Source organism: Eretmochelys imbricata, chromosome 8 (genome assembly GCF_965152235.1).
Source record: "Eretmochelys imbricata isolate rEreImb1 chromosome 8, rEreImb1.hap1, whole genome shotgun sequence".
Lineage (NCBI taxonomy): Eukaryota > Metazoa > Chordata > Testudines > Cheloniidae > Eretmochelys > Eretmochelys imbricata.
The window spans coordinates 87,477,062-87,490,529 of NC_135579.1; the positions used below are offsets into that span (position 1 = coordinate 87,477,062).

Below are 13,468 nucleotides of genomic sequence, written 5' to 3' on the forward strand. Positions count from 1 at the left end.
TGATTTCTTTAATTCATTTCTCTCTGGGAACAAGTAATTGTATAATATAACATTAATAAATTAGTTCATATAGATGTATGTTAACTGCAAACAAATTAGCAACAATGAAGGCCTGATTCAAAGCTTGTTGAAGTCAATGAGATTCTTTCTAGTGCAAGGGAGAACAGAGGCACAGGTATGATACAGTAGTGTAATTGCAGATTGCCCCATTATAGAAGTTTGCAAAATGCAATGAGCCTCAACCCCAGGATAAGTTCAAGAGGTTTCAAAGTCTGCTATGAACCTTTTGCACAGCTATAATCACTCTTCCCTCACGCACATACTCACTCTGCCTGAAAATACCATTTACAGTGACAATACATTTTCCAGGTAAAAATAATGGTTTCCAGGATTCTGTAGAAAAGCATCTTTTTTGGAAAAAATATAGTTATTTGCCATTACTTCTGAGTGGGAAATCTTGATCTTCCACCAGTGGAGAATTTCTAAAATGCCATCAGGGCAACTTTCCTTGCCTTTGCCTGGATTACACCAGGGGACTTAATTTAAATAGTCCATACTAAAATGTAGAGCTTTCATTTGATATCAATTGACAAAAAAGGCCCCAGGTTTCTTCTGAGGCCATTCACATGTTTTTGTTCTCCAGCACAAGGGATGTCAGTTCTTTTGGTGAGAGTATTTCAAAGATATTCCCACAGTGAAGCAGAGGCAACGTACTGCAGTCACATTTCTTTGTGAAAATGTGACTGCAGAGAAATTTGGTCTTATACTGGAAGAAAATGTGAAAATCATAAACATGACTCGAGTTGTCAGCCACTTAATAAAATGTTCAAATTCTTGCTTTCATTCACATACAAGAAACAAAGGAATAACACTGAAATAGCATGATGTTATGCATTTATACAACAGCACAATTGTTGAGGTAAAAAATATTGCATACACTATGTTTACTTCTTTTAGTCACTATTAATTTTAGAAAGTTATAGGTAAATCTGCTTTTTATTATCTCAGAGTAGCTCTATTGTTTGCTTTGCATTTAAAGACAATAAATGGGACTGTTCTATCTGTTACCATTTGAAGTATGGGTTTATATATAGTTTGGTCCTTTACAGATCCTTACCCACATCATCCAGATAGCTTGAGATCATATTCCTGCTAATAGATCCATGATTTCAACTCTGCAGGGCAGGTGAAAGGGCATTACCAGTGAAGATGCCTTTCCTCTGGAGTGTATTATCCTGTTAGTTTAACAGAGCTGGAATCTGTTGATCTTGATGCCAAGCACATTTATTTTTTCCAGGGTTTTACCTGTGTGTGAGAACTGTGTGGAGGACCATTCTTTATTTTTGGTCAATCTGTTCTCCGGAACTGATTATTGCTCTATGTGCATTGCATGTAGACAGAGGTAACGAGACAGGCACCTCACTGTACATAAAGAAGAGCCCAATGCTCCCCTCTCTGAAAAGTACATGGGAGGGCAAAAACAATAGGGAAAAAACCGTTTACTAGGTTTATCTTGATGCCACAGGCTCATTTCAAAAAGGAGCAGACTGTGGTCTATGGGAGGGAGAAAGGTCACAGTTTCTAGATCCTGTGTATCCAAAGCATAAGCCTATGGAGCCTGAGCCAACCATGGCAACAGACTTTCTCTCTGAACCATTCTCTGCAGGGTCTAGTAGCCTCCTCTATGTTGCCATTAGCTCTTTCCTCCTGTGCCTGAGCACTATATCCTCTGAGGGAGCAGAAGCCACAGAGAAGAATGAATGCTGCTTGGACCTCATGCCCCACTACTGTGTAACACCACTCTCTGATCTCAGAGATTTCTCCAGGAGGGGTTTCTTCTGCTCTCAGGAAGGTGGTGCATGACACTGAGACAAGTTGTCTCCTTTCTTCATGTTTCCCATCCCTTCCACACTGGTTTGTTCCCATTCCCTCTGAGAAAGGGAAGAGAAATATCTAGCCCTAAATAAAGTACTATGAATTAATTATAAACTAAATTAATAAAATAAATTAGCTAACAAAAAGTGGGAATGTATAAACTAATTGGCAGTGAGGAAAAACTTATTTGTATATTGTGCAAATTTGATCTAGAACTAAATTAAAATTACAAACTAAACAAAAAACATAGTTCCCTCTTACCTTAAGGATCTTATCACCAGGCTGGAGCAGGCTGGATGCTGGTCCATCAGGCTGAACCCTAGTAACAAAGATACCCTATAAGTCAGAAGTAACAGAGGTTAGGATTCTATTACCAAGCACTAGCTAAAGGTTCTTTTGATATTTTGTATTAAAAATGGAGAAACTTCAGCAATGACCCCATTTCTATGTAGCTCAGTTTCTAAAAGGTCCCATTCACTGAGATTTAAAAAGATCTGATATTGTGCAACAATAGAAAAACTGCCAGTCACCACGCAATAATAATTTAGAAATATACATACATGAACCAGTCACTAAGAGTGATTTGTCCAGCTCCAGAAGCATGGTGTTGAACTATATATGCACCATAGGACATTTTTATTTTAAATCATCTGGAATCCTTCCAGTACTCAGCTTTTCTGAATATACCCTGTAGATTTGACCCCAATTATCGCATGCACCTTTCAAAGATGTGTTAGAACTGTTTCTCTCATTGATAATTTTACCTATTACAAGTTTAAAAGCTTTATACAGATTTGTATGAACAGAAGTAGACCAGTGATTATAGACTTTTACTTCAGTGAAATACTGTTTTATCAAGCAAGTACCTGGCTACAATCATTAGAGAAGCTTTCATAAAGAACTTTAAAGGATTGATGCTTACTAAACATCCTGTAAGAGACCAATATAATCATTTCCTGAAATCTGTCCAACTGCCTGTTTGCTGATCTGAAGGCTTTAAATAATCCTGTTAATGCTTTAAAGCTAAAACTTTATAAGTAGCTAAGCAGCAGTCCCAAGTTACAGCACTTCTGTATTGTGCTCTCGTGGTGTTTCTCTGCTGATATCAATTTAATTAGTTAGGGCAGGGATTGGCAACCTTTGGCATGCGGCCCATGTGGGAAAGCCACTGGCAGGCTTTTGTTTGTTTACCTGCAGTGTCTGCAGGGTCAGCCAGCACATCCCTCGGCCCACACCGCTTCCCACAGCCCCCATTGGCTTGAGACATGGACACAGAGGCAAAATGAGGACAGACATACATGGAATTAAGCAGCAGGCCTAAACTTTTATTAAACTTTAACAAGAGAAGGGGCACTATCCACCCATTACTTCTGACTTATAGGGTAATTCCTATATCAGGCATTTAATTGGTTCAAGTGTGGGGGTTACAGGGTCTCTTTACCATATAATATGGGGTAGGACTCAGCTCTCTCTGAGTCAGAGCACCCTCACCCTATGATGGGGCAGAGGGTGAGCCACAATGCGAGGGACACAATGTCTGACCTCGGCCCGTGAAAGCCACAAGGTCTGACCCTATCACATGAGCCCAAGGCCCATCACCAAAATCCCAGATCTTTTACTTCTGGGAAACATTCATTTTATTCACTTAATCACACTGGAAACCGGCTGCAAGTTGTGACAAATAAACAACTCCATCCCAGTACCACAGTTAGTTACTTAACCCACTGTGGTTTTAAGGTGCTGTGAGAAAGGCAAAAACCTCTCCAGATCTCTGCCAATTGGCCCATGGGAGAAAGAATTCCTGACCTCCTAAACAGATGATTGACTAGACCAGCAGCATCTGTCAGGCCAGGTTCCCATTCCTTGTTCAGGTGGGTAGGGTGGGATATTGGACTGGAGCTGAAAGAGACTACCCACACCTCATGCGATGGGTTAAATTCTGGGAACTGGGTATGCTGGCCATTCAGCACCCCTTGCCTCCAGCTGATCAATGGGTGCCAGAGACTCCTGGAAGAGGAGCTACCTATTGTCCCTTCGTGAGTCTCCCTTCCTTACTGCTGAGCCTGTCCCACTTTCACAACTGGACATCAAGTTCTCCCATATGTTAATGTGAGTGGATTATGTTCTCAGTTACTTCTCTGTTCCTTTGGCTCCCCCTTTGAATAATTTCGTTTGCACTCCTTCTTTATCTGTCACACCATTTCTCTGCTCTTACACAATCTTTTTACTATGTTTAACCGGCACCTTTGGTTCTTCTCTCTTTTATATAGGTCATGCTTGGAAATAAGGATTGGTTAAATAAACTTCCTCTTGATTTAGTTTGGAATCTGACCTCTGGATAACACACAGAAGGGGGAGGGCAAGGAGGCCAGACCATTTCAAAAACACTGTCCAGAAGATACTGCACATAGGAAAAGGGTTGAGGACTCCATCAAAATAACTGCAAGGTGATTAGGAAACTGAGACAAGGAGAGGTCACTCAGAGTTGCTGTTGGCTAAGGTTATTATGGACTGAGCAGGCAAGATGATCTAGGCAATTCTGAGACACTTTTACTCCATCAGCACATCTTATTTTAACTATTATTATGAGGATGAATATTCTTTAGCATGGTGTACTATAAGTTTGCTGATTTCACGTGGTATACAGTAAAATACTGTACATGAAGTATTTATATCTAAATTATTGGAATTGTACGATGAGAGAGAAGTTGAGCCCCACTATAACCTTTAAATTATTATAAATAAGCAAATAATGATTGAAGCATTAAAAACACTTAGAAGATCTCAAGTAAAAACATGTAAGGATTTAAGAGCAATGATTTGAAATAACCTGAAATAATTAATTCCTTTGATAAAAAGAAATAACAATGTAGAAATGCAACCCCAGACAGTCTAACTCACTTTCTCTCAAAAGACAATTCTCTGGTCCAATTTAAACTTTTCTTGATCAATTGTTAATCATATTAAAAAATATGGTTATAATTTTGCTATATACAGTTGTTACAGAATCAGATTTATTACTTATGTAGATACATTCATGAGGGAACATGGTTCCTTTTTTAAAAGAAAAGTGTGAAGAATTTCAATTGTCAAAACAACTGATACAGAATTTAATTATAATATCATAAGCCAAATTAGGAACCATGACATGAAGTCACATTTACATTTGTTATAAAGCACATTGGAAAGACCATATTAAGCAGCATTTCAACCAATACCAATACAGTTTTAAGTACTACAGGTTCAAATGTCTATTGGTTATACAGAATAAAATGATCTACTCCCTGTAGTCCAAATTCACTAACTGACAACATAAAAAATCGTTAGAACCTGTCCATATTACATGGGTACCTTCAAAGGCATTTGACATTTTCTGTAAATATTAATTTTCCTTTCAATTTTAATCGATGCTGATGGGAATTTTTAAAAAAAATGGGGTCTAAGGCTACATATGAGGATTTGTTTAAAAAAATACACCAATCTTATGATTTGATGAGCATTCTCAGCTCACGCTGAAATTAGTGGGCATAGACGGGTGCAGAGATGAGGTGCTGGCCACCCAGTAGGATTGGGTCTAATCTTAACACAGATAACACCATGTTTAAAATATACAAACCTATAGTCCTTTATATGTAACAAGCTCCACTTAGTTTTAGTACACATCACAGATTAATTCAGAGGCCTCAGAGTCCACTTTCTAATCTCTAGACCATTTGAATTTGATAACCCTTGATTGTCACATTTTTATTTGTCCCCATTTTGCTGACTAAAGAAATACATCATTCTCCTAGGCTATTTAGTGTAAACATGCAATGGATCCAGATGTTTATTACCAAAAACTTCACAATCCTGATTACTAAAAGGCATGCTCATTTATAGGGAAGTTTGTGCAGAGTCTTCTATAGACCTTTCCACCACTATTAATCTGCAGAGTACAGATAGAATCTGTTGTGTTTGGCAGAGTAGGCAAAAGTCTAGGCAATTGAAGCTAGTTTATGATACTACTACTGTTTAAAATACCAGTGAATTTATCCTCCTAATTAGCGGACCAATCCAACTCCCACTGAAATCAACAGGAATCTTTTCAACTACTTCAGAAGGAGTTGGATCAGGTCGTAGGTTTGTTCTGGAAAAAATATACCCTTACAACTAGGGTGACCAGGTGTTGCTGTTGCCCAGCCCTCTTCTCCTCCAGAAGGAGTTGGAGGTATGTGTGTCCCCATCTCTGAGTGCTGGGAATGTGGCTACACCCCCACCCCCCTCACTGCATCCCTCTCCGTCCCACCCCCTCCCACACTCCAATGCCTCCGTCATTGCATCCCTCCCCTCCCTGTCCGATCCCCCGTCCCCCATCCCCCTCACTGCATCCCTCCCCGTCCCATCCTGCCCCCCACACCATCCATCCCAGCCCTGTATCCTCTACAGTGCTCTCCTACCCATCTTCTCCACCTCCCAGACCACCATCCCCATGTCCCTCACCCCCTCACACCCTTGCATCCCATTCACCTCCATACACTGCTGCACTCCCATTATGTCACTATACACCCTGTGCTCCCTACACCCCCTGTAGCCTTCTGCCTCCCCCTGCATCCCCATTGGCCCCCACAGACCCCCGACCCCCCCCATTCTCCTTCTCACCTCCACCCTGCTCTCGTCCTTGGCCTCTTTCCCTCTCCATCCCCTCACCTTCTCCCCCACTTCCATCTTTTCCCCTCCAGGCAGCACCCAGAAAAGTGTATGAAAAAGTGTCTCTGTGTCGGCAAGTGTGTGCATGCATGCACTGTATGTGTGTAAGAGACTGTGTGTCTTTGTGTAGGGAAGTGTGTGTATTGCCGCATGTGTGTATACCTGTGTGAATAAAATTTGCAGCCTAACTCTCTGACTTTGATTCCTTTTTCTGGCTTGTGCACAAAAAATTGATGACATAAAATATGTCTGTGTATTCATTTCATAACAAGTTTTTAAAACAGAAGGGAACTCTAAAAGAAATGTATTATTTCTTAAAAAGTGAATGTTGTTGACTAGTAATTGCAGAAGAGCCAATGTATCATACATTTGTCCCCACCTTTGTCTAGCTACATTATAAACTCTTTGTTGCAGACTCTCTCTTTTTATGTGTATGTCCAGCACCTACCAATGTGGAGTCCTGATCTTAGTTGGGGTCTGTAGGCACTAAACAACAATTGAAATAATAAATAATGTAGAAGTATATGTGTTAGTGCATGCTAGATGTGTACACATGAATACATGTGTGTATCTGCATGTAGGTGTGGGAGTCAGTTTCTACATATTTATTTATATAGGTATCTGGACAGGTGTGCATTTCTGTGGTTGTGCTCTATGGATTTGTATTTGGGCTTCAGGACTGGGCCTTTAATGGACCCATTGCAGCTTTGATAATGTGTGGTCCTAATTCCACAAATAAATTTACAATAACTTTAGTGAACAAAAAACTGGAGCTGGTTATGAAAAATGGGAAGAGGGAAAGGAAAGAATCATGAAAACCTTTGTGAAATTTCATTTTTTTAAAAATTACCCTTTTTGACTATTTTGCTGCCAGCTCTAGCATCCTGTAACAAATAAAACCTGAACTTAGCATAATACATCTGTCAAAACAATAAATATGCCTGTTTGGGCCTTGCAGTGAAAATGAGTACATGACCGAGGGTGGGAAGAGCAAGCGATGGAGGGAGGGGGGATGGAGGGAACAGGGGCCGGGCCTTGGGCAGGGGCGGGGCCTCAGGGAAGGGGCATGGCAGTGGCGGGGCAGCAGGTGGGGCAAGGGTGTTCAGTTTACTGGAATTAGGAAATTGGCAACCCTACTTACAACAAGTCAAGAAAGTTGGTACTTGGGAAAAGGCAAACCGCATGAAAAGATTAACTAGTGCAATACAGGGAATAGCCTGTTTTGATTAAACCTTTATTTATCAACCAGAAGGAAAATACCCATTTTTGTTTAAAAAAGTCACATCCTGGACCAATTTCTGTATGTTCACAACTTCTATTGAATTTCACATGCTTGTATCTGAGGACATTGTTTGGCTCTCTGTAATAAAGACCATTAGTAAGAAATTCACATCTTACCTTATCAGAAGGTTTGAATGGATTTCCTTGTCCACTTATTCCACCACTGATACTAAATCCAAGTCCAGGATTCTTTTCTATTCTCACACAAAACTATGTCAAAAAGATATGGAAAGATAATCGAACACCATCATTAAAGCTAATCTTCTAAACAATTGTGTCTCTGCCTGACACATTTTGGTTTATGGTTAACTATTGGAGTTGACCATTCTGAATTATATTGTGCAGAGTATTAAAAAACATTAATAATGTTGTTTTGAAGTACACAAATGTGATATTTCATCATTTTTAATATGCCCTCACACTTCTGAGGATCATGCAAACAATAACTGTGCCTGACAGGTACTGTTTCTTCTTTATTCGTCTGACTGAAGAACACCTTACAAAGTAACTGTTAATCTAACTAACTCAAAAGAAAATAGCCACAAAGGGCAAAATTAAAAGAAACTGATGAGGAAAGTTACTACACACAGTGTCCTCATTTCAGATCACTGCACTTTTGGTCGTTTAAAAGGAACTGAAGGCTAGCTAAGGCCTCTCCCCATTTTATATCCTCAGAATCCTCTATGAGGGAGGGATTAGGTGAGTGACGTCCACAAACACTGTTCACTAGAAAAATTCCGCAAATCAATGCCAGAGGCACCAGATACCACCAGTGGTAATATGCAGAAGCCACTTGAAAAACTGCGGTTTCTCATTTCTCTGAGTATTATTCCTTAAAAGCTCTTTTTCTTCAATGTTTTGTTTATTTAATGTTCAGACATCTAAAATACACACTCTTCCTCATACCTAAGAGCCTATACACTGTTCAATAAAACACATCTAAATGCACATGAATCCTCCTTTCTTCAGTGGTAGAAAATAGGATCATCCTCCACAACCAATCAATTTCCCCATCATCCCTTGGTACTCTGCCTCTCAAATCAATGCCAGAAAGAAGAGATTGGCTGCACTGTGTCCTAAAGGCCAAAAAACTCTGGATCAGTTGGACCATCTCAGAAAGTGTCAATTCTTAGATTAACAATGATACTATTAAAATAACTGCAATAATAGGCCTGTTATAGCTCCCATTAAAGCACCTGGAAAAATATCAATATGAATTTGCATTGTGTCGGACTTTAGGTTTTCAGTTAACGTTAAGTAAAAACATCACATTTAAATTTAAGCAGTACTTTCAGGAATAAAACTTTAAAAACACATTTATGTATAAATCTGTCAGCTGTCCACAACATGGGTACATTTATGACATACTTGTTACTGAAGCACCCATTTTAATTAGTGAATCAGGGGAAAATGTCAGTAAACTTCCTGATAAAAAGTGGATCATATTTGTCATTAAATGCATCACTTATTTGTTTGTAAGTAGGCTTTTTAGGTTTCCAAATATTATAAGTATTCAAGTACCCAGTTAGAAAGTGGACAGGAATGGGAGTGGGTATACATTTTCCAAGTGAAACAAATTGCTACAGGCACAAATAAAAAGACTGGAGCTGATTAAGGCCCTTGAGACATTTCAATGAATGCTTTTAGAGAAATGGCATGATCAATAGTACAATTTATGTCCATTCAATTTGCTAGTACTGTGTTAAGTGCAACCTCAGTGGAATAATGCAACCATAAAACAAAACCAAAATGCTTTGAAAAAAATCATGATTCTGTTGCAGACAGAAAGTTATCTTTAAAATCTATCCACAGGAACTCAACTATAAGTAGGCTCAAAGTTCTGCTCTTTCCGTAAAATATCAGACTAATCACTCACATTGCTCAATGTTGTGTATATGGTAATTGCCATTCATAATCAACAAGCCTAAGCATGTACACACAATCATAAAACACGAATCAAAATCCTTGCAAGTTGATAATCCTTACATAGACCAAGAATCACAACTTCCTGTTAATGTAGCCCCTCACTTTCCTAACAATTTAGCTGCTACCTGACAGGAACCCCCACCCCCAATGTTGCTTCATCAGCATGTTATTTATATACACATTTTCTCACCTGCTCTTGATAACCATCCATACTCCTCTGCCCTTTGGTTTGAATTAAGCACCTCCCGGCCTGAGGTGCCCGAGAGCTCTGCGAAGAAGGGATCTGAATTGGCAGTGGTGATTGAAACTGCTGAATGGTAACTTTATTCATGTTTCCTTCATATTGCTGCTCTCGACTCCGATGTTGTAGGCTTTGAGATCCCATCAAAGTCTGGATATGGCTACCTGCCTGTGGGTAACGTAACCCGTTAGGCCAGAAATTCAGGAAGCTGAAAAGAAGCAATTATTACAACTTACACAGTCAAGTAAAAGCAAACCTCTTAAATAAATATCAGAGGTTTGCCTTTTGACCACAGTTGGAAACAACCGTGATTAAAACCAGCAAGGATTTATCCATTGCATTTAGTGAATCTAGGAGCCATAACTGAGATCAAATGTACAGAGTCTGATACATAAAAGGAAAATATTTTATGCCTTATTTCATGTTATATGTTTCTGGTCCGAAAATCTCATGAAATGAAAATATATAACGATGAAATAAATAAGATGATTTTGCAGCACATTCTAAAAAATGTTAAATATTGGGTAGCATTGAATTTGAGGATAGTTTGGAATAGAGCTTATTCTCTATTGATCACAAATATTGGCCTAAATTGTACACTGTTTCAGGATTATCTATTAAAAATCACATTTTATAATATAGTTTAAATTCAGTGCTTGTTTATAATCATGTCACAGGCTAGCAGAAGCCAACTGGATACTATTCAGTGTCAATGCATTGTCCCAATAAAGAATGTGTTTTTTACATGACCTTATGTTTACCAATGTCACTAATCGGATTATCAACTTTTTGAAAAGAGCTAGTAGTTAGTAATTTGAAAAGATTCATACTTTTCAAAATTATGGAAAATATTGAACTTGTGTTATTTTGTTCACTGTCTTTTGATATTTATCAGAGAAAGGCCACTGATAATAGTCTTCAATCCCTGCTTATCTGTCACATTTTCAATTTTATTGCTCTAACATGTGGGGTTTGGTTTGTATGTTACTCTATTCTTGACATGGTAAAGTTGCACACTTGCTTACTTTTCAACATACATTCTGTTTATACACATACATTACATACACATTTGAGTCAAATAATCTAAAAATAAATTAATTGAAAACAATTTATACTGTTTATGATGACAGGATTGAACTGTTGATGCTTATTAATAATTGGCATGCAACTTAGCCATAAAGGAATGAGTAAAATGAATGCTCCAAGGAATGCTCATATCTTACTACCTCCATGAAACATCACAATCCTATGTTACTGGCCATCTTTAGAGTACGTAAACTCAGCAATTTATGACAGGCATGTTAGAGACCCTGAGAGAACTTCAGTGCCTTGCCCAAGATCACAGAGGCAGAACATGGCCAGAAGGAGAAATCTGATCTAGTGACTCAAAACAATATGCCTTAATGATAACTGGCCAGATCCTTAGCTGTTTAATGAAGCTATGCCAATTTATACAAGCTGAGGATCTGGCCAGAATATATCCGTAGTTTCACATTGACTCTGTACTTGGATTTTCATAGAATCATAGAATATCAGGGTTGGAAGGGACCTCAGGAGGTCATCTAGTCTAACCACCTGCTCAAAGCAGGACCAATCCACAAGTAAATCATCCCAGCCAGGGCTTTGTCAAGCCTGATTTTAAAAACTTTTAAGGAAGGAGATTCCACCACCTCCCTAGGTAACGCATTCCAGTGTTTCACCACCCTCCTAGTGAAAATTTTTTTCCTAATATCCAGCCTAAACCTCCCCCACTGCAACTTGAGACCATTACTCCTTGTTCTGTCATCAGCTACCACTGAGAACAGTCTAGAGCCATCCTCTTTGGAACCCCCTTTCAGGTAGTTGAAAGCAGCTATCAAATCCCCCCTCATTCTTCTCTTCCGCAGACTAAACAATCCCAGTTCCCTCAGCCTCTCCTCATAAGTCATGTATTTCAGCCCCCTAACCATTTTTGTTACCCTCCGCTGGACTCTTTCCAATTTTTCCACATCCTTCTTGTAGTGTGGGGCCCAAAACTGGACACAGTACTCCAGATGAGGCCTCACCAATGTCGAATAGAGGGGAACGATCACGTCTCTCAATCTGCTGGCAATGCCCCTATGTATACATCCCAGAATGCCATTGGCCTTCTTGGCAACAAGGGCACACTGTTGACTCATATCCAGCTTCTCGTCCACTGTAACCCCTAAGTCCTTTTCTGCTGAACTGCTGCCGAGCCATTCGGTCCCTAGTCTGTAGCGGTGCATGGGATTCTTCCGTCCTAAGTGCAGGACTCGGCACTTGTCCTTGTTGAACCTCATCAGATTTCTTTTGGCCCAATCCTCTAATTTGTCTAGGTCCCTCTGTATCGTCTCCCTACCCTCCAGTGTATCTACCTCTCCTCCCAGTTTAGTGTAATCTGCAAACTTGCTGAGGGTGCTATCCACACCATCCTCCAGATCATTTATGAAGATATTGAACAAAACCAGCCCGAGGACCGACCCTTGGGGCACTCCACTTGATACCAGCTGCCAACTAGACATGGAGCCATTGATCACTACCAGTTGAGCCCGACTATTTTCACCAGATAGTCATCATGGGATGCTTGAAAATGAGTAGCATCTCATCAGCTTCAAGTCACGGCACAAATGTAACCTGAAGATGTGCTTCACAGAAGTCCACAGCAGGTGCACTGTCTTCCTCAGAGGAAGAAATCTGCTTAAAGGTCTTACATACAGAAATTGTGGCCCAACACCAAAAAAATCTTCATATCTATTTTATTGGCTTGGATCACCTCAGGGCTGAGTGACAGATGCACATAATGAAAACAAAACAGAGCACCAGCTCCTCAGCTATGGGCAAGGCATGCACTCAACTCAGAAGAGGAGGGCAACAGCAGTTTTAATCACTTTTGCATATTCTAATTCTAGGCCAGCAGTCCATTGGTCATGTGTACTAGCATAGACCACTAACTTGTACTAAATTCACCACAGACCAAATGAATCTCAAGGGGCTCATACAGCAGCCAAGGTGCAGAAATGCCCTGGCCCACACACCTTTTCCCTAGCCATGTTCCCTATATCAGCTGCAAGGAGGGGAGTGGGTGATGTTGGTGCTTGTATTCTGGCTCCATGCCACTGGGGTGATCCTCTTGTGGCAGATACACCAGGTTTATGTCTGACTATCTTTCTTCTATTTCCCCTCCTTCATTCAACCTCATTCATCTGCCCCTTGAGCAATCCCCAGCTTCATTTTCAGTGATCTTATCTCCTAACAGTGAATCCCTTTCTTTCTCATAATGAGCAGTTAACTCATAAGATAAATATGTAGATGACTTTGTCAACTAGTTTCTCGTAGGCACCACAGAAAAAGTGCATCTCCAGCAGTATTAAAATGAGGAGAGGATTGTTTTTCAGCAAATGAATAGATTTACAGAGTGGCATTCTAAATCAAAGGGCAAAAATACCAAACTACTTTTTA

The 13,468-nt window shown here is 39.8% G+C and overlaps 1 protein-coding gene across 3 annotated transcripts in view; it reads right to left on the bottom strand.

The window, feature by feature from the left end:
- The window catches only part of LRRC7 (leucine rich repeat containing 7), a 250,821-nt gene that overhangs the window by 16,772 nt on the left and 220,581 nt on the right, over positions 1–13,468 (bottom strand). For all 3 annotated transcript variants that reach the window (XM_077823907.1, XM_077823906.1, XM_077823904.1), the window contains 3 exons: positions 9,959–10,177; positions 7,960–8,052; positions 2,137–2,211 (listed from right to left, as the gene is read on the bottom strand). In XM_077823907.1, the coding sequence (XP_077680033.1) occupies positions 2,137–2,211; positions 7,960–8,052; positions 9,959–10,177 (387 nt within the window). The remainder of the gene's footprint in view (positions 1–2,136; positions 2,212–7,959; positions 8,053–9,958; positions 10,178–13,468) is intronic.